Source organism: Lissotriton vulgaris, chromosome 10 (assembly GCF_964263255.1).
Source record: "Lissotriton vulgaris chromosome 10, aLisVul1.2, whole genome shotgun sequence".
In the NCBI taxonomy this organism is placed as follows: domain Eukaryota; kingdom Metazoa; phylum Chordata; class Amphibia; order Caudata; family Salamandridae; genus Lissotriton; species Lissotriton vulgaris.
In genome coordinates, this window is record NC_141698.1 from 153,537,795 (window position 1) to 153,565,169 (window position 27,375).

The window sequence follows — 27,375 nt, forward strand, 5'->3', positions numbered from 1 at the left end:
TTCCAGAATCGTTGTTGAGGATGTTTCCCCTCCCATTCTGCTCCAACCGTATCTTGGATCCATTGGGTCTTCCTCACAAACTAGTACTAAACAACAGCTTCAGCCTCTCCGTCTGGAAAATAGTGGGATCTCCCAGTCTTCGGCTTTCATTTCGCCAGCAGCTTCAGAATATATCAACAAATTCTGGGTCCAAGGTACCACCAAGGCCTTTATGGGCAAGCTGGTGTTTGGAAAATCTATCAATCCCCTTTCAGCGGATATACTCTACATTAAAGTGTAACATACACTTTTATTTGATTTCGTTAAAACAAATCATAAAAGGGTGGGAAAACCATCATTAGTAAGAAATACATAAAAAGCATATTTTTAAAACTTATAAAATATAGAGAAGCACGAGGAAGTGGGTCGGCAAGCAAGTGGCGGTGGTTTAAGTCCAAAATATTAAAACATTCAGGCAATATAATAGAGAAATATCAAGGCTGATTGTTCTAAAACTACTTGAGTAAGTAGGCAGTTTCTTTTTTGTCAAGTTCTTTTGCCTCGATTTTCAAGAAGTTTATGGCACTGCAAGACAGTTGGATTCATGGACCTCCGACACATTTAATAACTGCTGTTTTTCAAGTTCTTATCTGTTCCTTCCTAAAGGCTATCTAAAGGACTGTTTTTGGGGTTTCTGCTAGGATGGGGCAGATACATAATAGATGCAGTAAAGACTTGTCCCCTGCTCCGCATAAGCGGCATTCCTTTGATTGCCAGGAATATTTCCATTTCGGAGTCAGGTCCTTTGATGGGAATGACCCTAGCCTTAGTAGCATAAAGAAGTGCTTTTTCTGGTGAGGAAAGATGTCTAATAAATAAGGTTGAGGTTGCAGCCTCTGGTATGCTGTATCACTGCCCAGGCGTGAGATTTTTTTGCAAAGGCAGTTTTGTCTATTAGTAAAGAAGACCGTTTGATTGCTTTGTTGACAACAGATTTAAAGCCAGAGTAGGTAGGGACAGTGAGCCAGGCTTCCTCTAGTTGCAGTGCCGAGAGGGAGTCCTTCCAAACTTTAAAGATGGAGTTGTTTAGCCTGGATTGGTTTTCAATCTCTACCCAACAGCAATGTGCAAGAGTATTATCATGTGTCCCTCATCATCCAATAGTACTGGACTAGTGCACCTTGTCTGTCAGGGATCTGATCTCTTAGCCGTATTCTAGTCGAATTGGGCTTGTAGAATATGTCGGGGGATTGAAAACAGGTTCTTAAAGAAAATTGATTGTGCTAAATTTAGAACTGTAGCATCTTTGACGTTCAAGATTTCTGTACCATATGAGATGGAGGGAAGGAATTTTGCTGCGATAACTTTTAACAAATGTCCGGTGGAGCAGCCTGTGAGCTTGTTTTTAAGATTTTGAAAGCGAACTGCAGTTTGGCTTTCGTGCGACCTTGGTCCAGATGTGTCTTGAATTTGAGGTTACGGTCTATTTGAAAGCCAAGCTATTTGTACGAGTCCACCTGGGTCAGGAGTTGCTTGTCCAATGTTCAGATGAATTTACTCTACATTGTTAACTTCCATGCATCCAAGGCTAATGGTACCAAGACTTATCATACCATAAACCTGTACGGATCGGCTACTTCAATGAATCATCCTACATCAACGGAAGACTGGTGGGAGAACACCCACCCTTCTGTCAACTGTTAAAAGGGATTAAAATGTAGTAATCCTTCAGTCACAAAAGACAGAAAATTGTGGGATGTGAATATAGTATTAAAATTGTTTAATTCTTGGCCTGATAATGATCTTTCATTGAAAATGTTGTCTGCAAAATGGACTATGTTATTATGTTTTATCTCAATTAAACAACTATCTGATGTTACAGCGTTGGATATTAACCCTCGCCAATTTACCCCCACAGGTGTTCTTTTTTGAGTTCACGGTCACATAAAGACAAATTTAACCACTGTGTTTTATCCTCATTTTCCTGCTCAACCTAAACTTTGTGTTGGACAATGCCTTTAAGTGTATGAACACAAAACAACTGATCTCAGAACGTCTTCACAATGCCAACTCCTCATTCCTTTTAGAAAACCCCACAGACCGGTTTCCTCTCCTACTCTGGCTCGCTGGTTTAGGTGGGTGAAGTCTCTCGCAGGCATCATTGCTTCCATTTCTGGTGTACACTCTGCCAGTGGAACCATGGCTTCTAAAGCTTTCTGGGTAGATGAGATTAGCGGATTGGTCACTCAGCGATTCAGACTAATATTTTGTATTTGCTTAATACACCCGTGAAGACTTTAAGTGGTGTATGAGGAGATAGTCTTAAACAGTACTCACCAAGTCACAGAACTCGAACACCAAGAGATAGGGGATGGCTTCAACGCATTGCCCAAGGCATTGCACAACATTTGGATGCTTCAGAACACTAGAATAAAACACAAACTTTATCTTAACCAAAAATTTGGGAAAGTAATGTAATAAGTCATTAAATAAGTAAAGGTAGTAATTAATTAGTGTTTCATTTTTCACTCATAACATCCACATAAATAGATCTATCACTAAATCTTAAAAAATTAACACAATATATTGGTAAATGCACAGAGAACTGTGTCTTCACAATGCTGCTGTGGTTCTGCAAAAGTAGTAAAAATACTTCATCTAAAATGCATTGCTGTTGGAAAAAAAGGACTAATGCTGGTCATTACAGTACAGTGTTGAGAAGAAACAGGCATAACTTTCTAAGACATTATTCAATGTACCCACTCTCCTACAATGGTAAATACTACAAATGAGCAACAAGGACCACCGTCATATATCAAAAGTATTAGCAGTGCTCCAACACATAAGCAAAGGTTTTGGAAGTGGTGATAATTCAATGTTTGGTCTTCAATCATTCAAGAGATCCATCTTAATTTCTCTAAATTATATCATTGTAAAACCAGAATCAGATCTTGGGAAAGGAACATGTACGCCATATTCCATAAGCATATTTTAGTAGTAGTAGTAAATATCTTTATTCGGCAATTTGATCACCATAAAAGAATACATATACATAATACATTTCCAATTCTCCAGTTAAAACTATAAAATGTTACGCATAAAAGGGAAGAATGCACCACGGTCACTAGTTTACTACAAGCGGTTACAAGCATCAGACCGTTGGTACCCTGGAATGCAATTTCAGTAAACGGGAGCGCGTCACACACGCACTGCCCAAAAATTTTGCCACCCCACATATCATGATGGAGGATGAAGAGTCAGTAGTAAGAACACGTAGTGCCTGGCTATGACACCTCAACCCAGCTCCCTACATACAGGTTTTAGCCAGATTTTCCAGGCCACTTTGTAAGCGGGGCAGGCAAAGAATAGGTGGGCCACAGTCTCTTTTGGTGCTGCGCAGCCAGGGCACGGACGCAAGTGGGCACCAGAGTTGGACCACCTCGCCGTGAAGTCATACACCGGGAGCGTCCCATATCTCAGTTTTAGATATAGCGCTCTATCTAGAGGTTTAGTTATTAGGTTGAGGAAGGGTTCCAGTTTTTTCACCCATTTAATTAGCAAAAATTGATCCGTGAGTGAGCCCCCATCCAAACCACTCAGTGCTTCACTCTGTACCCAGTCCCAATATAGCTTTTTGATCACTTCCTTGGGTGGCGGCGTTTGGGACTCCCATGCATCCCTTAGACCTAATTTAAGAACCAGGTCTCTTACATTATTCAGCCATCCTATTTTTTTCCCAGTGTCCAACAAAAGAAGATCATCCAACCCTTCAGCGTATTTTGCAAGCTCCTCGGTTCTTCTTAAACGGGTCCAGAAGAGCAATGGGCGTAGCCTCACCAGATCTTTTAGGGCTCTTCTGCCCAAATCTAGTCTCAGGGGAATCAGTGGGGTGGAAGCGGGAAGAGCCACCACCTTCCTCAAAGTTGTTTTCCGCTGTGGAGAGATCTGAAACATTTTCGAACCCCCAGAGTTCGGAACCATATAATGCCGCCGGTAGAATCTGACCCTCATAAATCGCCATGGCCGGGGAGACAGGTTTACTACTTGACTCACGGAGCTCCCTCAGGGTCACCCCAGATATTCTTTGGTGGCTGAGTAACATTTTGGCCAGGTGGTCCTTCCAGGTCATTCGACTATTTATCCGGACACCAAGATAGTCAAATGAATCGACCAGCTCCAGGGGAGCCCCATTAAGCAAGAAGTTATTTTTAAATCTTTTGGAGGGGGAGAGTGCCATCAGTTTAGTTTTTGAGGTGTTGATGGTTAAACCTCTGTTGGTACAGAAGGAACTAAACCGGTTCAAGAGTTTTTGCAAACCCACTGGGGATTTGGAGATCAATAAGGTGTCGTCGGCGAAGAGTAAGGTGGGGATTCTTTCCCCCGCCAGGGATGGGGCATCCGACTCTTCCCCTTTCAGGTGGTCCACTACTCCATTCACAAACAGGGAGAAAAGGGTCGGAGCCATGACACAGCCCTGGCGTACTCCTCTCCTCACAGGGACCCTATCTCTTAACTGTCCCTGGGATCCCCATCTGACCCTCGCATAGTTCCCCTCGTGGAGCTTTACGATTAGACTCAGAAGTCTACTGGGGAATCCCATCTCTCCTAGGATCTCCCATAATTTAGCCCGGGGGACCAGGTCGAAAGCTGTCTTGAGATCTATGAAGGCCATATATAGACTGCCTTTCTTGATGGTAACTGCCTTCCAATAGATAACAAAAAAGCGAAAGACCTGGTCCATCGTGCCTACCTTTCTTCTGAAGCCCGCTTGGAGGTGGGATAGAATACTGGCCTCCTCCATCCAATCGCCTACTCTTGAGATGATGACCCTGCCGACCACTTTCTGAATTATATCTATCAAGCTGATAGGTCTGTAGTTTGCAGGATCATCTCTTGTCCCCTTCTTAAACACTGTTACCACCTCTGCCCCCTTCCAAGAATCTGGCACCTGGTGTCCCCTAATAATCAGGTTCATAATTGTGGTGATTAAATTGGCCCAAGCCAGCGGCTCCACGATCAACAGGTCCCCAGGGATCCCATCCGGACCGGCCGCCTTCTTGGGGGTTAGATGTCTGATCGCCGTCACTACTTCTGTGGTCGTGAATGGGAGGTCATCCACCCCGGAGGTATCCCCAGCAACAAAACTAGCTGCCCCGGGGCTGTTTGACTCATCATTACCTCCATATAGGGTTGAAAAGTGATTAAACCATTGTTGACTGGTTATGTGAGCTGCTAATGGTTGTGATTTCCCTTGCCTGGCTCTGTTAATCAGATCCCAAAAAAGGTTCGGGTTCCTTCTACTCACAGCATTGGATAGGTCTAGCCAATGCTGTTCCTCCCACTCACGTTTAGCCAGTGATAGTGCTTTTAGGTAGTCCTTCCTGGCCGCTCTAACCAGCAAAGGATCCCTAGAAAGCAGGGCTTTTGTCAGATTTTTCCTTTTGCCCTTACACTGATCTGTGTACCAAGGTTTGTTTAAAGAGGGAGGTGTAATAGTTTTCCTGTGACTTTTCCCTTTCGAGATAAAAAATTGACTAACGTGATCTATTGTAGCTTTATAAGCTGAGTCAAGGGAAGAGTGCGGAAACATATTAGTCTGATTTTCACAGTCCCAGGCCTCCAAATCAGAGTGCAGGCCCTCTACCAGGGATTTAATGGCCCCTAGGTCATCCTCCTTCAGGTTAGCCTTGTCCCATTTCAGTCTACGGTTGTTATTGTATGGGATGATCTCTTTGGATGTCTTTGTGGGGGCATTCACCCTCCTATCTTTAAAGAGGCCCCAATTAAACTTACAACACAGGGGATTATGATCGCTATCCTGACTTGGGACCACCTCCATATCAATAAGGTCTGCCCATAAACTAACATCCATTAGGATGTAGTCGATTCCGGACGGCCCAGTGAGTCTATTGAAGGTCAGTGCACCTGCCCGGTCGGATATGGTCCTGCCGTTGAGGGCTCTTAACTTATGGTCCCTAGTTAGTGCATTGATTTGGATAGCCCTAGCTGACCATTTTCTAATAGGGGGCAGGGATAGGGTTGGGATAGACCATTTTGAATCTTCGTCTTCAATGCCCAGGGGGTCATCTCCGAGGAGGGGTTCAAACGTACAGTTGAAATCACCCCCCACGATGATTTTTGCTGATGAAGGGCAGTTAGCTAAGGCAGAATCCAGAGCTGTTAAAATCGAAGAGGCAGTGTCCCCAGGTGTCCTTCTGGCGTAAACGTTAAATAGATCAAGCCTACTTCCCTCTGCGTTTCCTCTAGAAGAGAGGTGGAGTATATCACTACACTCCAAATTGTGGCATGTGACCTCCCAGTCTAGATCTATTTTAATCCAGGTCATGAGACCTCCCGCCGGTCTACCCTTCCCTTTACTAACCGCAGGCAAAAAGTGGGTGGAATACCCCGATTTAATTAGGGGTAATAGGCTCCAGGTTTCCTGGAACAAGCAAACATCGAACTTCTCGATGAATGTGTGCCATTCTGGTATATCTAACTTCCTTTTTAACCAGGCAACGTTCCAAGATAGGAGGTTTATTACCCGCCGACCCTTGGGTACTTTATTGTATCCCCCCTTAATCGCACCCTCATTATCCGCCGTGGTCATGCAGCTACCCCCTTCCTGGACCAAAGGTATAGGGTTTGCAGGACAGCTAGCCTTGCTAGCCAAAGACCCGGCTATCGTGGAAGCCTCAGTAATGTTGTTAGTAATGGCAATTTGAGCTAAAGGTGGACTAATTTGCCCTGCGTCTATACAACCACGGACTCGTGGGGCCTCCTCCCCATGGAGGTCACATGTCACCCCCCTGGGCGCTGAACTTCAATCGCAATCTTCCAGCCCAGAGAGCTGCGAAAACCGATTGTAAGTGTCCAATGGGGTAAAGGGTATTAGATGTTCCATCCTGGTGGCATGGTTCATCGTGTGTCTATAGGGCACCGTAGACCAGGCAGAATGCTGATCGGCCACCAAGGCAAAGTGTTGCCCATACTGGGGATAATTGTTGTTATAAGGCACGGTAGGGGGTGGCCTATAGGGTTGGAACTTATTTGGGTATTTAGGAGGCATGGCATCTGTCCTGGGATAGAAATACGTTAGGGCCCGAGGGATGATGCGAGTTTCCCCGTTTCCGGGTGGCCAATTTAAGATATATTCTACTGCTCAGGGATCTCGAAAGTTAACCACCACTAGGTCCCCCTCTATATCTTTAGTTCAGCTCCCCAGCCAGTTAATCCGTCTGACATGCACTATATCCCCATCTATATTGGGTGCTATCGGCCTATATGTCCTCAACCAATGAATGATTTTATTTTTGAGATCCGCGTATCCCTCCTTCTTGTTTTCTGCTAACGGGAGGACCCTAGTCAAGACCACCACAAAGGGCACTGCTTCTGGGGGAATCTCCACTTGTGGCACCTTTTTCCGTGGGACTCTAGTGTATCTACCTTCCCTTTGGTCTTTCTGGTTATTACTTGTCGGGGCCTTTGGGACTGGTTTTTTGGGGTCACCACCCGTTTGTATTGCTGGTGTGTTTAACTGTTTAGGAGGCGGTGGGTTCTGGGAGGGAAGGTCGACCCCACCCTGGGGCTGCGTGTTGTGTTTGGCCGGCTGTGTCAGGGCAGTTGGGATATTTGAAACAGTGTTAGTGGGGGGCCTGGCCAGAGATGTGGAATGCGCCACCCCGCTCCCCTGGGCTTTGGTCAGAGTAACCATGCTATTTATAGCAGTCTCCAGTATGGTCAGTCTAATTTCAACCTTTTTAAAAGACTCATTGATAGGTAAAAGGAGAGATCTCAGCAAAAACTCTAAGTTCCCTATCAATGTGGGAGGAGGTGGAATAACTGGTGCTGTAACCCCAGCATTGCTGTCAGGAACCACGGCCTGTGCAGCTGCTTCAGATGAACTATTTACCAATGGTGATACTACTGCTGGTGGGAGATCCGACTCCTCTGCTTGGATGGTCTCAATTAGATTGAGGGTTTTTGGCCCTTTACCAAAGTCAGTATGCGGGATTTTAGCTTTACCTAGTGCCACCCTTAGTTTCCTCCTTTTTTTACTAGGTGGTGGGCAGTGGATCTGGGCAGCAACTAAAGTTTAGGTTTCTGTTTCCTAGGCTTAGATGTGGCAGTAATGCGACCGGGGCTAGGGGTAGGGGAAACAGTTATAATGTTATCCGAGGGCAAACAAGGTGTGGATGCAAAATCACGAAACAAAAGGGAACAACCTTCTTGGCTAGCATTACTCCCACTCAAGTCTAGTGAGCCGCCCTCCTAGGTCACAACAAGAAGGATATTGTCAATGAGGGGTCTATGTTTCATGCTCTCAACTGAGCGGCGCCGCTCAGCCCTGCGCTCAGCTAAGATCGAATCCTTATCACCCTCACTCTGAATCTTGGGAAAATAATTATCCAATGACCCATTGCGTAATCTTCCTTTTTTCCCAGGGGTTTCCTCTTCTGTCGACATATCCAATGTATTATAGGGCACGGGCCACAGTGCTGTAGATGTTAAGGGATAGGCCCAGCCCAGCCTACTCTGGCCTACGAGGGCCTCAGAGGGCCCGCCCTTTGCCCGGGCTTAGCCCCGAGCTCCGTCCCGCGCGCGTCCCGCTGCGCGAGACGGTTAGAATGATTATATACTCCTGGGTAAAAAGGGGGGGCGGAGCCGCTGCGGGAAGAGGCTTCAGGTGAGAGGACTGCCTCGCAGTCCCGCAGCGGTGTGGGCGGGTCCTAGCACCAACAGCAGCGCTCCCCCTAATAGCCGCGTCCTGGGCGTCAGGGGTTAGGGTCCAGCGAAGAAAGGAGCAGCAGAGCCCAACAGGTCAGCCCACGGAGTGTCCTTGAGTGCACTGGGAGCATATTATATCTTCAAATGTGTGTGAGCATTGGAAATGCACACATCCCAGGATTTGGGCACTCCCTCTGGTTCAAAAATGAATTGACTCCATGTAGTTTTGTAAATTTCTTCAATAAAGATTATTTATTTTCAAAAGTTCATCAATGGATTATTTGCATCCAATTAATTATATGTATTTTTCCACAAAATCATCATTGCTCCGATGCATTTCGGGTCCATTACCCTTTCTCAAGGAGCACTGTAAAAACAAGAACGATCTATATTGGCATCAAGGTTATGTAACCACAAAAATGGACATGTTCAGAAAAACGCATTTCCCAAATGAGTGAAAACACACGTGTACATTCAAAAGGACAAAGGCTGTGCAGATGGATGTGTATATGACCAGGGAATATGAAGAAGTTTGAACCAAACCAGAAAGCAGAGAAGTGTATCAAAAAAAACGGGATTAGTGCTCCCATAGCAAAGGGTGGATGCGTTACACAAATGCTGGGGTAAAACGATAAATGCTCACGTGTAAGCGGAGCTTTAATGCGGAGCTGCAGGGGGAAAGTAAAAACCGGCGGTTAGATTGTCACTCGAGGAACGAGTGTTAGTTAAAACAAAACGTTTACTGCCGGGTCTAGGCTGATGCGCTTACCGATATTGGGATTTAAAGGTGGGGACAAATGCAGTCTCCAGGTCGTTTGCTGCAACACGGGCTCGCCGGGCTGAAGTGACGGCTCGCGAGTGCAATTGACATAGCTTAAACGCTAAGCGGGATCGGCTGGTGTGGAAATTAACAAAGGACCAAGAGGTGTTGGTTTTGGGGGCCATATTGGAACGTGCAAATTACATAAACGAAAAGGCTTGCAATGGGCATAAATAAACGAGTGATCGAGGGGTGAAGGAGGTAAACATATACACTGGCAGATAACAAGAATGTCATTAAAGAATATGACGTAAACATAAACATAAACATAGGAAATATTGCGACAGATAATAGTAATAAAGGTACATAATCATTTCAGTAGACTCGCACAATGTAAATGTGTCCATATTGTACCCAGCGGGGTACTTTACAAAAAGCAACTTAACTCTATACGATCATTAAGTCCAAAAGGTTTATATGATTGCAAATGGTAAATCCATGAAGTTTCCCTTTGTAATAGGTACTTGTTGTTGTCTCTTCCTTCTTTTTTTTCAACCATCTCGAGAACCAAGAATTTCAATTGTGCCACAGTATGTTGATTTTCCATGAAGTGTGCTGCCACACTAGACTTGGTTTGCTTTGTCCTAATATTAGATTTGTGTTCGTTTAACCTAACTTTGATTTTCCGCTCAGTCTTGCCTATATAGATCTTGCCACATGGGCATTTGAGAAGGTAGATTAAATTGGCTGAATCACAAGTCGCATTAACTTTCAGGTTGATTGTTGTGCCTCTCATGGGGTGGTTGATTCTGTTACCCAAGATGATGTTGTTACAACTGTTGCAGTTAAGGCACGGTTTGGTGCCTTTGTAAATAGGTGAAATGGATGTTTTTTTGGACAGGATCTCCTTTAGGTTGCTAGCTCTAGTGTATGCAAAGATCGGAGGATCTTTAAACATATCCTTGAAATCAGGTTCTGCTGCCAAAATTCTCCAATGTTGTAAAATGATTTTTTTGTATCTTCCACTCAGTGTTGAGTATTTTGAGACGACTACCATCCGGTTTGTCTCCTTTCTAGTTGTCTTTTTCAACGCTGTTTGGCGTTCAATTCTGGATACTTTCATCTTAGCTTCATCTGTGGTTTCCTGTGGATATCCTCTAGATGTGAATCTTACACTCATTTCTTCAATTCGTTGGACTAAAGTGTCTGGATTAGATACGATGCGTTTAACACGCAACATTTGACTATATGGAAGATGTCGCTTTAACGCATGTTGATGAAAGCTCGCAAAGTGTAAAGTGTTGTTGCGGTCTGTTGGCTTTCTATAAAGGTCGGTAGTTAAGCCAGTGTCAGATCTGGTGATTTGAACATCCAGGAAATTGATTTGGGTGTCATCAATGTTCCATGTCATTTGTATCCTGTGGTCTTTGGTGTTGAGGTTATTAAGTTCATCCTCCAACATGGTTTTGGTGCCTTTCCACATGAAGAATAGGTCGTCGATGTACCTTACGTACATCAACAAATTTTCAGTCCAAGATGGATTGTCATATATGTACTTTTGTTCAAAGTCAGACATGTAAATGTTAGCATACGCTGGGGCAGCGCAATTGCCCATGGACATCCCAGAGGATTGTTGAAACCAGTGGTTGTTGTGACAAAAGTAACTATGGTAAAGTGTGTAAATCATAAGTTCCATCAAAAAAACTTTCATGGCTTCTGGGATATTGCTGTGGGCTAGGGTTTTCTCAATAGCTTCTATTCCACCTCTGTGTGGAATCGAGGTGTATAAACTGTTCACATCAGCAGTACAGAAAATCAGGTTATCGTTGTGGTTTATTTTGATTTCAGATAGTTTGAGTATGAACTCGGTGGTGTCTTTCACATAACTTTTAGATTCTTTAACGAACGGTTGAAGGTAACGATCAAGAAATTTGCCTACGGGCTCATGAAGGGATCCCTTGGTGGATACAATAGGCCGCATTGGCGGATCCTTTAAGTTTTTGTGTATCTTAGGTAATAACGTTATAGTGGGACTTCTTGGGTAATCGACCAGTAAGTATTTCTTGGTACGTTCATCGATAGTACCTGTATCGTGAGCTTTGTCAACAATTGATATCAATGCGGCTTTGTATGAACTAGTAGGATTGGATTCCAATGGAATGTAAGTATCAGATACATTGATATGTTCATCCATTTTGCTGTCGTACATACTAGAGTTCATAACGACGAGGGCCCCGCCTTTATCAGCTTTTGTGCATTTGATCAATTTGTTATTGGCGATCTTTTTAAGTGTGTCATTGTCTTTCTGTGTCAAATTTCTTGTCCCGGTTCTTTTCCTAAAGTTTATTTTGCCCAAGTCTTGCTTGACTAAGGTCTCAAATGTGTCTATACTTTTGTGACTGGTGGGTGGTATATATGAGCTCGTTGGGCGTAATCCACAAAGTTGGTCCGGCCTCTGATCAATGGTAGGTGGAATCACATTCTCAAAGAAGTGTCGTAACCTTAATTTCCTTGTCAATTTAAATGTACTGGTTTCTAGTTCCAATTGATTAGTGTATGAGGTCGGAATAAAGGATGTACCTTTTTGCAGGAGTTCGATCTCATGTTGTGACAGTTGAGTGTCAGAGATATTAACCACTAGCGATTCTGCTTCTTTTTGTCCTTCTTGGAGCCTCTTGTGTTTGGAACTTCTGGTTCCTTTTCTCTTACTTCGCCTGGGTCGTCGGTTTCTGGGGGGCCTCTCTCTAAAAAAGGACCTGTGTTAGATGTTGAAGCACTCTCTTCCGTTTGTGTTCTGCTTTGATCTTGACCCTTGTTGGTGTCGAAGGTTGTCTTCCTAGGTTGTCTGCTTGAAGTATCACTCCCAGAGGAGGAAGTATCAGTATATTGGCTTAGTCAAGCAAGACTTGGGCAAAATAAACTTTAGGAAAAGAACCGGGACAAGAAATTTGACACAGAAAGACAATGACACACTTAAAAAGATCGCCAATAACAAATTGATCAAATGCACAAAAGCTGATAAAGGCGGGGCCCTCGTCGTTATGAACTCTAGTATGTACGACAGCAAAATGGATGAACATATCAATGTATCTGATACTTACATTCCATTGGAATCCAATCCTACTAGTTCATACAAAGCCGCATTGATATCAATTGTTGACAAAGCTCACGATACAGGTACTATCGATGAACGTACCAAGAAATACTTACTGGTCGATTACCCAAGAAGTCCCACTATAACGTTATTACCTAAGATACACAAAAACTTAAAGGATCCGCCAATGCGGCCTATTGTATCCACCAAGGGATCCCTTCATGAGCCCGTAGGCAAATTTCTTGATCGTTACCTTCAACCGTTCGTTAAAGAATCTAAAAGTTATGTGAAAGACACCACCGAGTTCATACTCAAACTATCTGAAATCAAAATAAACCACAACGATAACCTGATTTTCTGTACTGCTGATGTGAACAGTTTATACACCTCGATTCCACACAGAGGTGGAATAGAAGCTATTGAGAAAACCCTAGCCCACAGCAATATCCCAGAAGCCATGAAAGTTTTTTTGATGGAACTTATGATTTACACACTTTACCATAGTTACTTTTGTCACAACAACCACTGGTTTCAACAATCCTCTGGGATGTCCATGGGCAATTGCGCTGCCCCAGCGTATGCTAACATTTACATGTCTGACTTTGAACAAAAGTACATATATGACAATCCATCTTGGACTGAAAATTTGTTGATGTACGTAAGGTACATCGACGACCTATTCTTCATGTGGAAAGGCACCAAAACCATGTTGGAGGATGAACTTAATAACCTCAACACCAAAGACCACAGGATACAAATGACATGGAACATTGATGACACCCAAATCAATTTCCTGGATGTTCAAATCACCAGATCTGACACTGGCTTAACTACCGACCTTTATAGAAAGCCAACAGACCGCAACAACACTTTACACTTTGCGAGCTTTAATCAACATGCGTTAAAGCGACATCTTCCATATAGTCAAATGTTGCGTGTTAAACGCATCGTATCTAATCCAGACACTTTAGTCCAACGAATTGAAGAAATGAGTGTAAGATTCACATCTAGAGGATATCCACAGGAAACCACAGATGAAGCTAAGATGAAAGTATCCAGAATTGAACGCCAAACAGCGTTGAAAAAGACAACTAGAAAGGAGACAAACCGGATGGTAGTCGTCTCAAAATACTCAACACTGAGTGGAAGATACAAAAAAATCATTTTACAACATTGGAGAATTTTGGCAGCAGAACCTGATTTCAAGGATATGTTTAAAGATCCTCCGATCTTTGCATACACTAGAGCTAGCAACCTAAAGGAGATCCTGTCCAAAAAAACATCCATTTCACCTATTTACAAAGGCACCAAACCGTGCCTTAACTGCAACAGTTGTAACAACATCATCTTGGGTAACAGAATCAACCACCCCATGAGAGGCACAACAATCAACCTGAAAGTTAATGCGACTTGTGATTCAGCCAATTTAATCTACCTTCTCAAATGCCCATGTGGCAAGATCTATATAGGCAAGACTGAGCGGAAAATCAAAGTTAGGTTAAACGAACACAAATCTAATATTAGGACAAAGCAAACCAAGTCTAGTGTGGCAGCACACTTCATGGAAAATCAACATACTGTGGCACAATTGAAATTCTTGGTTCTCGAGATGGTTGAAAAAAAAGAAGGAAGAGACAACAACAAGTACCTATTACAAAGGGAAACTTCATGGATTTACCATTTGCAATCATATAAACCTTTTAGACTTAATGATCGTATAGAGTTAAGTTGCTTTTTGTAAAGTACCCCGCTGGGTACAATATGGACACATTTACATTGTGCGAGTCTACTGAAATGATTAAGTACCTTTATTACTATTATCTGTCGCAATATTTCCTATGTTTATGTTTACGTCATATTCTTTAATGACATTCTTGTTATCTGCCAGTGTATATGTTTACCTCCTTCACCCCTCGATCACTCGTTTATTTATGCCCATTGCAAGCCTTTTCGTTTATGTAATTTGCACGTTCCAATATGGCCCCCAAAACCAACACCTCTTGGTCCTTTGTTAATTTCCACACCAGCCGATCCCGCTTAGCGTTTAAGCTATGTCAATTGCACTCGCGAGCCGTCACTTCAGCCCGGCGAGCCCGTGTTGCAGCAAACGACCTGGAGACTGCATTTGTCCCCACCTTTAAATCCCAATATCGGTAAGCGCATCAGCCTAGACCCGGCAGTAAACGTTTTGTTTTAACTAACACTCGTTCCTCGAGTGACAATCTAACCGCCGGTTTTTACTTTCCCCCTGCAGCTCCGCATTAAAGCTCCGCTTACACGTGAGCATTTATCGTTTTACCCCAGCATTTGTGTAACGCATCCACCCTTTGCTATGGGAGCACTAATCCCGTTTTTTTTTATACACTTCTCTGCTTTCTGGTTTGGTTCAAACTTCTTCATATTCCCTGGTCATATACACATCCATCTGCACAGCCTTTGTCCTTTTGAATGTACACGTGTGTTTTCACTCATTTGGGAAATGCGTTTTTCTGAACATGTCCATTTTTGTGGTTACATAACCTTGATGCCAATATAGATCGTTCTTGTTTTTACAGTGCTCCTTGAGAAAGGGTAATGGACCCGAAATGCATCGGAGCAATGATGATTTTGTGGAAAAATACATATAATTAATTGGATGCAAATAATCCATTGATGAACTTTTGAAAATAAATAATCTTTATTGAAGAAATTTACAAAACTACATGGAGTCAATTCATTTTTGAACCAGAGGGAGTGCCCAAATCCTGGGATGTGTGCATTTCCAATGCTCACACACATTTGAAGTCATAACTTTGGCGTAAACGGACGGTTACGCCACCAGTTGGAGCACCTTTAAAATCCACAAAAAAGTATTGTGAACAATCAACTACACCTTCTTTAAAAATCACGCTGTGCATTGCCTTTCCGACCTTTTTGAGCATATTATATCTCCCAGTACCCTGAAAAACAGTCAAGAAAGTTTATGCAACTCCAGGCGGGGGTGGGGGTGGGAGGGTGGGGGGGGGGGACACGCGGAGCCGCTACGGGATGAAGCTTCAGGTGAGAGGACTGCCTCGCAGTCCCGCAGCGGTGTGGGCGGGTCCTAGCACCAACAGCAGCGCTCCCCCTACAAGCCGCGTCCTGGGCATCAGGGGTTAGGGTCCAGCGAAGAAAGGAGCAGCAGAGCCCAACAGGTCAGCCCACGCAGTGTCCTTGAGTACCTTGGGAGCATATTATATCTCCCAGTACCCTGAAAAACAGTCAAAAACCTAGGTACCTAAGATCAAGCTCTTTTCCCAGACATCACACCTCTAACACACATCTGTGCAGATGAGCTGAGCTATACAGTGATAAGGAAGCCGGTCAAAGGTTGGCTTTAATTCTCGAAAAGAACCAGTTCTTGGCTTTTAAGAAAGGGACGTGTTCATACACAATCACCATTTATCTCTCCTGCTCAAAAACCATTCAGCTCTTTCAGTAAGATGCCAATAACTCGGTCTGCAAAAATGTTGAACAAATCCAGTGTAAAACATAAGTCACAGGATTGGCACTAGCTGCATCTTCTCCACTCCACGTGCCGGGCTTGGAAGTCTGCTCACTCAAACACCCGCTCTGTAAAGATGCCATCTCTCAACACTTCTATTGAGGCAGATGTTCAATTTTTAGTTCTGGTCTCTAAAGACCAGACTTGGCAAAGTGGTTCCCGAGGAGCCACGGGAATTTGACATCCAAAACATTTCCCCAAAAGGTTACTTAGCAAGAGTTGATGTTTGCTTTTATCTACGAGCAGCAGAAACAAGGAGAGAAAGCATTTAAAAATCGCTGGTTTTAGCAACTGAATTGGAATCAAATGACATTACAGTTCTCTGTGTTCAGACTGGGAAGATACAGAACTCACAGGCCTGCCTCGACAGTAGAAGGAACAGTTGGAGGAGTGGAGGTGCACACCACATACATCCCTTCCTAAGGCATACAATAAGACAAATGTTCTATAGACCGTTGTGAAGGGGAATTCATGATCTCTAGCAGCACACAATTGCCAATCAGAAACCTGTGTTACGAATACGAACATTGGATGCCCAGGAGACAATGACGCAGTACGGAATACAATGCACCACTGAAAAAATATATATGTATCATAAAACATAAGCATATAGAAATTACATCAGTTTACATTAGCTGAAGGAGAGCTATTGCACATCACTGCCTCTGGGCTAGGCATTATCCCACAAAAGGCAAGTCTCAAAAGGATTATTTTACTTACCCTGTAAGCATCTGTTCTTGAATGTATTGCATTTCTTTGACTTGCATGGACATTTCTATTTCTCTACTTACTCTATACTCCATTCTCACCCATCTGTGGGCAAACCATCTAACAAAGTAGATGCCCAAGCGCAGTATGCCCAAGAGGAGGAGTCACACTGTCTCGTAACTTGAAACACTTCATCAAAGAAAAACAAACTGCACACATTCAGACCTAACACTAGCTGGCGGAAGTATGCAAAGCATGTGTATCTACAGCCACACATGCCTCGAACATTAAAATAGTATCAGAATTTATAATTTGACATCAATTTCTAGGGGGTGTGGTCATGCCGGCGTTCAACATGGCCACTTAGTTGTGAAGCTCGGCCAGACCGGGCAGCATATGCTTCAGGATCACTTAATTTTCCCATCAATCAGCACATAACTAGTGGGGACAGATGGAGCAACACAGATCAATGCAGATTGAGGGATGATGGTCACTGTGAATGCCTATTAACCGCAAGTTCCACGGAGGTTCACACGACCCGGCACCACCTCGCATACCCCGTGGCGACAGGGGCCGTGGGGGAGTCAAAGACTGCCGTATCCCGGACCACCATGCTTCCTATCGGTTACATAGTGGACACTCGTGAGGCCTCCTGGAACAGCTCTGCCTAACCCGCTACGGTACATGCCAGGGCCCTGGGAGATTTCTGACTGCTGAAATACTTCCCCAACTGTTGCCCCCCCCCCCCCCTCCCTGCTTGAAACGAATATCTGACTCCACCGCTGTCTCGACAGGTGGAGCAGGGCAAAGAACACAATAGCACACTCCACTATGAAATATCCACAGAGGCATCAGGACCTTCTCTTCTGTTGGCCACGTTCCGCAATTCACCCCCACACTGCGGTATTGCCCACGTGTTGAGACCTGCTGATGATGGTCCGTAGAGGCCCACACAGACCAGCCATGGCCTACCCGCCGTGGCCACATTGCCGCATACAGGACCTCTGCACCATAACTTGGGGTAAGGGCCTTACTTTCAACACAGCTCTCACTGCTGGACATTGCTCTGCATCACTACTGCTTTCTGTTGTGCTGAATGCTTCATGCACTACTCTGGTGCCCCATTCCTGAAGGACCTGCCCTTCATGTGCACCCACCCTACCAAAACTGCCCTCATCTTCACCAAGTGCTGAGGCCTGCACCTCTCTTGTCCCCTTTTCTGGGCACCAAGAGCCTTACCGCCATATGCTGCTTACCACCAACTCCCTGACCTGTGGGACAGCTGTAGAGGTACCCGTTGGGGGTACGAATCTTAAGTGATATTTGCAACCTACACCACCAATATCATCTTTGCCTCTTGTTTTGCTGCATACCTCTCCACTCGCTAATCTTCATGATGGGCCGCGGACCTTACGGGAAAAAGTACTTAAGCTTCTAGTCAAACCTGGCAAAGACCCTCTACTATGTTCTTCCTATCGCCCTCTTTAATTTTGACAATTCGATTTTAGCAAAGGTCCTCGCTACCTGCCTCCCCTTGTTGATAGAACTGATTATTTCTCCCATCCAGTCCAGGGTTGTTCCTCATAGGTCCACTTCTCTTAATCTACAGACTTTTTTTGCTGTATTGAACAGAGCATCCCCCACGGTCCCTGCAGCAGAGGTGTGGCTAGATGCCAAGAAGGCATCTAGCCACACCCTAGATTGGACTTTCTTGAAGGTAAAACTGACTAAACTAGGTCTCCGCTGCAATTGTATAGTCCTGGTCATGCTGCTCTATTCTGCCCCAGTGGTTCGTGGGTAAAGGGCTTCCTCACAGGTCCCTTTTCCATAGCCAAGGTAACCAGACAAGTCTGCCCTCTTTCCCCTCCCTTCTTTATTATTGTCATGGACTCCTTGCCCGCCATCTCCAGGAGAGACACCTACACTGTAGATTGCAACTTACTCATGGCCCTCTCTTACTCTCTATGTATGTTGACGAGATACTGCTTTTCGTTTGCCTCCCTTCCAACAATCTCCTCCCGTTGATTCGCGAAATCCTGCGGTCTGGGGGCCTCCCTGGACTCCATATCAATGGGGCTAAACCTGAGCTATTTCCATTAACCGTTTGCACGCAACCAGTATCTCTCGAATATCCTCGAACATGGTGAACAGATTCCACCAAATATTTGGATATTTATTACCACAGGGAAAAGGACCAGGTGCTCCGCCTTAATTACGGCCCAGCCGTGGAGGAACTCTCCCCTCAGGTGGAATGCTGGATAACACTTCCACTTTCTATGGTAGACCGAATAGCTAGAATTAAAATGGTGGTAATCCCCAATTTCCTTACTTTTTCTAAATATCCAGCTGCCTCTTATGCAGCATTTCTTTGCCACATTATGTGGTCTTCTTCTACAACTGCTATGGCAGGCCACCAGATCCACATCCGCTGGGACATCCTGACCCTCCGTCATGAAAGTGGTGGCTTTATTTATTTATTTATTTATTTGAAAGTTTTATATAGCGCGAACAAGATCTTTGCAGATATCAGAGCGCTTTACAATGCAGGGGATACCAACAAGAGAATGAAAAACAGGTCATTAAGGAATAAAGTAGCAGCGATACAACAATAAAGCAAATATTACAGATAAATGTGTGCACAGATAGTCAGGTAAGCCAATAGTACAGGTAAAACACATAGTCATAGGAATCGAACAGAATAATAAAAATCGGTGCAGAATCTTTACAGCTCAACATTAATAGGTCAAGTGTATTTGGCCATGAGGATAGCTTTTACTTCTTTCTTAAAAAGTGTGAAGGAGGAGATGAGCCTGGTTTCAGGAGGGAGTGAGTTCCAGATCCTGGGTGCCATTCCTGAGAAAGAGCGTTTATAGGTTTTTTCCTTCCGGAATCTTCGAGGTTTTAGCAGAAGATTGTTACAGCCTCTAGTGTTTCTAGAGCCGCCCGAGATAGACAGCTTCTGAGTGAGGTATCCGGGGGAGCTCCGGTGTACAGCCTTGTGTGTCATGCAGGCTATTTTCAGATGTATTCTGGCTTCAAACGGCAGCCAGTTCAAGGATTTCAAGTCAGGGGAGATATGCGAGTGTTTTTTTGACCCCGTGATGAGTCTCGCTGCAGCGTTTAGAGAAGCTCTTAAGGGTGCAGTAGTCGTTAGCGGGAGACCGCAGAGGGCGATGCTGCTGTATTCAATTCGCGGGATTACTAGTGCTTGTACTGCAGTTTGGAAGTCTTTGGCTGGCAGGAAGGGTTTAAGTTTGGGGTAAGATTGTTTTCTCAGACGGTGGAGGTGTATAGCTGACAGTACTGAAGCTGGGGGGAAGAGATAAAGATACTGAAATGGGGATAGAACAGACACGGCTCCTTTAGAAATTCAATTAGGATGTTAGTTGAAAAGAGCTGCTGATTAGTCTTCCTGTAGCACTGACATTTGGTAGATGGCAAGAGCGAAGAGTGGGACTGCAGTCTACATTGTTCAAGGTGAAAGGGACTCTTAACTGAGGCCAGTCATTTGGCTCTCTCCAGATCACTTTTTGGTGTGCCTGATGACAACCAGGTGCAGAAACCTGGCACCTCTGTGTGCACAGTAGTTTGTTAAGTTGTGGATGCTCCAGGCTAAAGACTACCCTGCTGTAAAGAGCATCCCTCTGTACTAAGGCTTTGCCTGGAATGGAGCCGGGAAAAAGGTGTTTGAAAAGAAATCTACCCCAAACCAGTTCTGAAGTGCAGACAGGAGATTCGCCATCTCCATGTAACGAAAAAGGGGTCCCCCACTACATTAGATTCCCCATCTCCATCCTGCTATGACTGCATTACAGCGGTACAGACTCACTTGTAGTTCAAGATCTACGTAATCTATGATCAAGGAAGAGTGTGCACTGCAGATTACTCAGAGGACTGATGTGCAAACAGAGCTGGTGTCTGTTTCACAGTCAGCATCCCAGAGGTGAGGGGACATCATCTGAGTCATTCCCTGGCTGGAAGAAGTAGTTAATCTCCCCTTAGATCACTTTGAAGCCAATACTCTTTCTTTAGGCCTATAGAATTCAAGAGTTTGTTCAGCTCGACCGATGGGCTTAGAAATAGCAATTTTGTAAAATAAGAGATTGCTACCATTTTTGGTTATGATAATAACGCTACCCAGAATCTTTCAATAGGGTTGAAACGTCGACATTTATAGAAGCCGACTGATATCATTTATGTCAATTATAATAATGTTCTTTCATTTTTAGTCATGTTTGTAGGAAGCTGGCTCTTTATATGATATATCAAAATGAGATAGTTTGTTTAAGCGTCCAGTGATTCCCTTATGAGTAGACAGGGACTTGCTATGGTAATCCCAAAATGCACTATTAGGGGGTAGGGTAGTGTGGTTGAGCAGCCTTAGGCTTAACACAGAAGAGTGTAAGACATCTGAAAATACAAACAATGGTCAATAAATGAGACACATGACTCAAGGAGGAGATCCACACCAATGTATAACAAGCATTTACAATGCAATATGTCTCGCATTATTTAGGGTAAGAGCTATTGGTGTTGTAAATGACAATGTCTTTTATCCATGTGTTTTGGTTTGGAGTGTAGTGGATGTAAGAACAGAAACATATCTACAGCACTGCCTACAGGACTTAGAAAGGTGACTCACCACTGGCACCAGAGAGGCAGTACAGCACTGACTACATGACTTGGAATGAGAATTTACTGAATGGACCAAAGATTCCAGTGCAGCACTGTCTAGGAGACGAAGAATGATAAATTACCAACAGGACCAGAGAAACATCTAGCAGCACTGTCTAGAGGACTTAGAATGAGGAATTACCACTGTGACCAGAGACAGAGTTGCAGCAGTGCCTAGAGGACTTTTTATGTGGAATTGCTGACAGGACTAGAGTAGCAGCTAGCAGCACTGTCTAGAGTACTTAGAATGATGAATTACCACTGAAACCAGAGAAGCAGATAGCAGAACTTAGAATGAGGAATTGCCACTGTGACCAGAGACAAAGCTGCACAGTGAATAGATGGGTAAGCCCTATTTACCTCGCATCTTGAGGGTTAAATTCAATGTGTTTGGTGCTTTAGCATAATTACAGCACATTTATTTAGAATACAACAATCAGGGTTGCATTCGACTCCTGCCACATAAAATAATGTATAGGCTCCACTTCACTTGGTGTCAAACACAACAATTGTACACATAAAAGACCACAAAATGACATATAAATACAATTAAACTTTAAACATACATAAATCATGTGCCACAGAATTACTGTTTCACCACTCTCAGTCTTCCTATTAGTTAATCAAAGGTAGCTGTGTTGTAAAGTTCTCACACAATCCACCAATGGAGATAGTCTATAAGCAACGCACATGAGGAAAAATATTCTCCCCCTTGTTCTGAAATGTGTGCGCCAATAAGTCCTTAACCTGTTTGTATTAAGTTAAAGAAGACTCCTCCAGTACAAATGTCAGCACGTTTCGGCCTTAGAATTACGGCCTCTTCAGGACAAAGGAAAGATGGAGTACCTACAAGGAAAACTATGTACAAGAACATATATATAAATCTTTCAATTAAATCAAAAGCGGGCAACACAAAGTACACAATACACAGGTCCACTTGGACACTAGTAGAGTACATGGTAGAGACACCAAGCTGCAGCACTGCCTAGAGGACTTAGAATGTGGAATTGCTGATGGGACCAGAGTAGCAACTAGCAGCACTATCTAGAGGACTTAGAATGATGATACCAACATAACCAGAGAAGCAGCTTGCAGCACCAGCTGGAGGACTAGGAATGAAGAATTACTAAAACCCCCAGCTCTACCATCTGGCTGCACAATGCCAGTACACATATAGTTGCTATCACTCAGATGCATCGATCCCCTAGCTTAAGCCATAAAGAGGTCAAGTTGGCAACCTCCCCCTTTCCTTCATACACCCGGAAGGGATCCCTACGATATACAAACATGATCTACTACTTGCTGGGCATGGCTGAAACTATGCAGAGTTCTAAGGGGGTGGGGAGGCCCCTCTACTCACCGAATATACCACTGGCTGACAACCCCTGGCTCCCCTTCACTCGGGAGAGACTGGTTCATCGCTTTCTTTGCCTCCAGGAACGGTGCATGGTGGGGGATGTCTTTCCGGACGGTCTAGTACTCTCACACGCAGACACCGTCCAACTGCCCGACGCCTTGCACATGGACCATTTTATACTTCGGTGTCTCCATTATACATTGCGATCCAGGATACCCTCCTATCCCTTGGCCTCTGCTGACTTCCCACCCTTTACATTGCTCATCGCTGACGATGACTGTGGACGAATGATCTCTAGACTCTACAGTACTTGCCTTGCCTGATTCTACTTGGTAGATCCGGATGGCCTGGGAGGCTGACTTGGATATCTTGCTCGCGGATAAGATCTCGTCCTACTGCTGCTTCCAAATCAAGCTTATCCCCACCAATCCCAAACCAACTACTGCAGTTTAAATTCCTTCACCAGACTGAAGTCACACCTAAGACTTTGACGCGCATCAACCCCACTTGTTAATCTCAATGTCTGAAATGACAATCCCCAGACGCAGACTTGCCCACCTTACGTGGACATGCCTGCTAATCAGTCCTTAATGGACTAGATTGGCACCACACTCATGCCCTCTCCCCTGATGGCACCCCTGGGATACACACACACGAGGTCCCATTAAGCACCTGAAGATTCACTTCCACTGCCTTCCTGCTCCCGAAGCGGGAAGTAGCCATCCACTGGGATAGCAGACTCTGACCCAGGGACTCTTCCTGGCGAAGATCATGTCACAACGCAAAAAGATCATTGAAAATTGTGCACAGCTGTAACCTCATACATTCCAGCCTAAAAACAAATGTCCATCACTATGGGAACTTGGTCTCCCAGGAATCCGACAACTCAGGATTAAATGATACCTCAGTGGCCTGCAATCCTGGGTCCTTCATACCCACCCTCCTCACCATTCTGGGCTCATAGTCTACTGGGTTGTTGCATGACTGCTGTCGTTACAAATCTGGGTGTTATGGAACTTTAACCCTTCAACCTTTTAACTCATGTTATGTCTTTCAATTGTCCTGTACTATTCAGGTTTCTCCTATTATGGGACCTGCAGCCGACATGTCTTTCATTACCACTTTGTCCTGTACCATATTCACAATGCTTATAACCTTGATCATCTATGTGCTCTGTTAGTATGTCCTATGTTATTGAAAATCTCTTAAAATAAAGGCTTAAAAAAAGACATCAGTTTCTGTACGTTTGTAAATATGTATGTATGTATGTATGTACATATGTGGTATTTGTATAGTGCAAACCTGTCCTAAAGGTGCAGACAAGCATAAAATAGGATATGTTTTTGGTTTGTGGGTGCTTAATGCATTGCGTGTTGTGAGTTCTTTACTAGTTAGGCTGGACGGGTATGTTGTATCAATCTAATGCCTCATAGGTTTCTGTTGCACACCTTTCCATTGCCCCTTTCTCTCACCGTGGAACAAAACAGAGCATATTATACATAATCAGAATATAAATACATCTCACAGTACATTGGAAGCCCTTGTCAAGGAGGCTTGTTTGTGTCCCGCCATCATGGCATCAAGCAGGATATCTTATCTTGTCTGGGTTATCAGTAGGCATCCTGTATCATCCTTATCTTTGCAGCATTGCAGGACAGCGAGGTAGTAGGCACTCACGTCACTAACTCCTCTACACCCTTTCAGTGGAGTTACTGCTATAGTTAGACAAGATTCATCATCTCTTCCTTTTTTGCCAAGTTCTTTGGGGTTTCTATTTTGTTTCGCCCCTCAGTGTCTCTGGAGTTGCAGTGTTTGCCAAAGTGATGCTGCTTGTGAACTTTCCCTCAATTACAGTGGTGGCATTTCCAAGTGATTAGTCTGTGATCCCCTTATAGTTCTTCCCAAGACCAGGGCTACTTCTGCAGGTTTCGAGATTTAATGCATTAAATTGTTCATTTCAAATGCAATGCTGAATGGAAAGAGCCAACTGTAGCAGATAATGGTTTGTTTCAGATTGTCTGTGACTGGTGAGAAGAGATGATGTCTAAGTAAAGTCCCTGTCGCATTATCCTGGAAGGGGGAGCAGTTGTATACATCCTGATGTATCTGACCTTTTTCTCTTGCAGCTTTTAAAACATTCTCTATGGATTGGAAGTCATGAACTTTCATCCAAATACTGCAGGGTTGGCTGATCCCTTTGTTGCCCCCACGCAGCGGGCTCTATCTACTATGATTTAATCTGGGCTGTCATAAGCGACTGTGTAAAAGAGACCTTTAACAAAGTGTTTAATACTTGTGGCTTCCAGCCCTCTCTTAGACCAAGCATTTGTATATTATCTCTTCTGGAACAGGTTTCCAAATCTTTCTGGCGATAGCATCATTTTGCGCATGAAGGGTGATACATTTGTCCATAAGGACTGAGTTTTTCTATTTTAAAATTTAAAGTTTGCCTTTTGCCTCCACCACCTGAGATTCTACGGAGTCTCCATCTGCCCTCAATGCAGTGATTTTTTTTCCCCAGGTCTGAAATATATGCTGAGTGTCCCACACGTAGCTACGTTTTAAAGGTTTCTAGGCTAGCCAAGAGGTCTGACTTTGTCAAGGCCACTTCCTTAACTAAGTCTGTGGTGTCCTTTCACAATTTTCCAGAAATCTTTCCCCAAGGCTTGTGACTTAAGTGGATGTGCCTCTACAGCGGCAAAAGCCAGGCGCAACAGTGGAGAAGAGTATATTATCAATTTGTCTTCAGTGAGCAAGTGTCAGTTGCTCCTGAGCTCCTCCAGTACTCTGCCGGACTAGCGTATCGTAACATAAGGGTCGTGGGAGCTTTATTTCCACTTCTTTGTGCACCAGTTTACACTTGAATTCCTGCTTGAAAGGCTCATCCAATTTATTTTCTTTTAGACTCTGTTGTTAGTCACGGATATCAGTCGGCAGCGGCATCATAGATATGTTACTATGAACCATTCGGGGTTCTGGCACCCCACACGGGCGACATCATTTTGTCATTCAAATTTTGCACGCTGCAGTAGCCGAAGATCACTCAAGTGATGGTCTCAGACTTAAAACGACAGTCTAGTGTTCCATGAAGTTCCAGGTGTCACCTCCCGTGACACATTTGTTTCGACTGCAGATGTCGTTGTTTTCAGTTCTGTGTGTGACTCTGTCGCCGGAGTTCCTCAAAGGTGTAGCCATCTTTGTTTGGCATCTCTTAGTTTGTTTAACTCAATTTCTAGGATTTTTTAGTGTGATATTTGTGCAGGATTTTCAAAGGAGGTTCTTATCACCCTAGGTTACATACTCATGATCTGTGGAACTTTGACCTTAAGACAGTTCTAACACCAAAATGAAAGGTTTTGATTGCCTTCACAAGTTCTATGTGAATGCTGTCAAATGTTGCATCTTTTTCTTTATGCTATTTGAAACAATTAAGCCAGGATAGTCCTTCTCTTTTCACAAGGGCTTCCAGCGGCCTTATTAATTTACAATTAGTCAGATTTTTCATCACTGTACTTTTTAAACTAAACCAAATGGAACTTCTCTAGCTCTGTGCTCACTACCCTTATGAAGGGAACTTGGGTGCATGGACCTCAAACCACCAAAGCTACCTACTAAGAAATTAGTGCCTATCCCAGGTAAGACCAATCTGATGCAGACTTTGATGTTCAGACATGACTGCGGAAGTCCTGTCTGTCTCAGACCAAATGATAAAGGATGAGAGAATGAATACTTTACAAGAAGAAAAAAAAACGATTTTAAAGTAATGTTGAGTCTTACCAGTATGGCTCTCCGTGTTTCAAAAACTGTTCTTGTTCCTTTGAACCAGCACTTGCTTTTAATTCCTTCACTATTACTCTTGCAACGCTGCTGTCAGTGTAGATCTCACCAAGCAAAATCTAGTAAGGAAACAATTAAACAATTCAGCATTAGACTGCCTATCACTGGCATAAAAGACTCCAGTTTCCATTCGAACTTTAACAGCAACAATGTGGCAGGAAAGGTCACATCTGTTTCAGCTGCCAAAATCACGAGATATTATGACCAGCAATCAAAGCACATAGTCACCAAACATAGAAAAACAGTCATGAAAATTAAGTAATTTGAACTGTCTTGCAACCAAATCTTTCTCCTAAAAAGTACAGCTACTGCAGTGGACAAAAGGTTTATGTCTGAAGGAGGAAATTAAGCGCAACAAAATAAGCTACAGTTAGTTCTAAAAAAGCAATATCCTTGAAAAGAAAATAAACATCCAGTAAGTGATAATAAGCCATCACTTTATTTAATAACCTTTTTGAGGCCGATTCGTACATACTTTTTATCATTGGTGTCTCAAATACATGTCTACGCATATTACAGTTGTTTTGGTAGGTATAACTAGTTCCAGGCTGAAATATTACTTTTTGAATACAGAAGTAATAATTTATTTAACAGATATTTTGAATGTAAAAGATTAGGCAAAATAAATAAGGGACAACATTGGACAAAGTTGTCGAACACCGCCATCGCAACCTATGGTACCTATTTTCAGGCTATGGGTAACAAAAATGTTTTTT

General features: G+C 43.7%; 1 protein-coding gene across 1 annotated transcript in view; it reads right to left on the minus strand.

Moving 5' to 3' along the window:
- LMTK2 (lemur tail kinase 2) overlaps positions 1-27,375 on the minus strand; it is a 254,965-nt gene that overhangs the window by 101,862 nt on the left and 125,728 nt on the right. The window contains exons 5-6 of the mRNA XM_086940730.1: positions 26,600-26,718; positions 2,317-2,404 (exon numbers count right to left, since the gene is read on the minus strand). Of these exons, the coding sequence (XP_086796856.1) occupies positions 2,317-2,404; positions 26,600-26,718 (207 nt within the window). The remainder of the gene's footprint in view (positions 1-2,316; positions 2,405-26,599; positions 26,719-27,375) is intronic.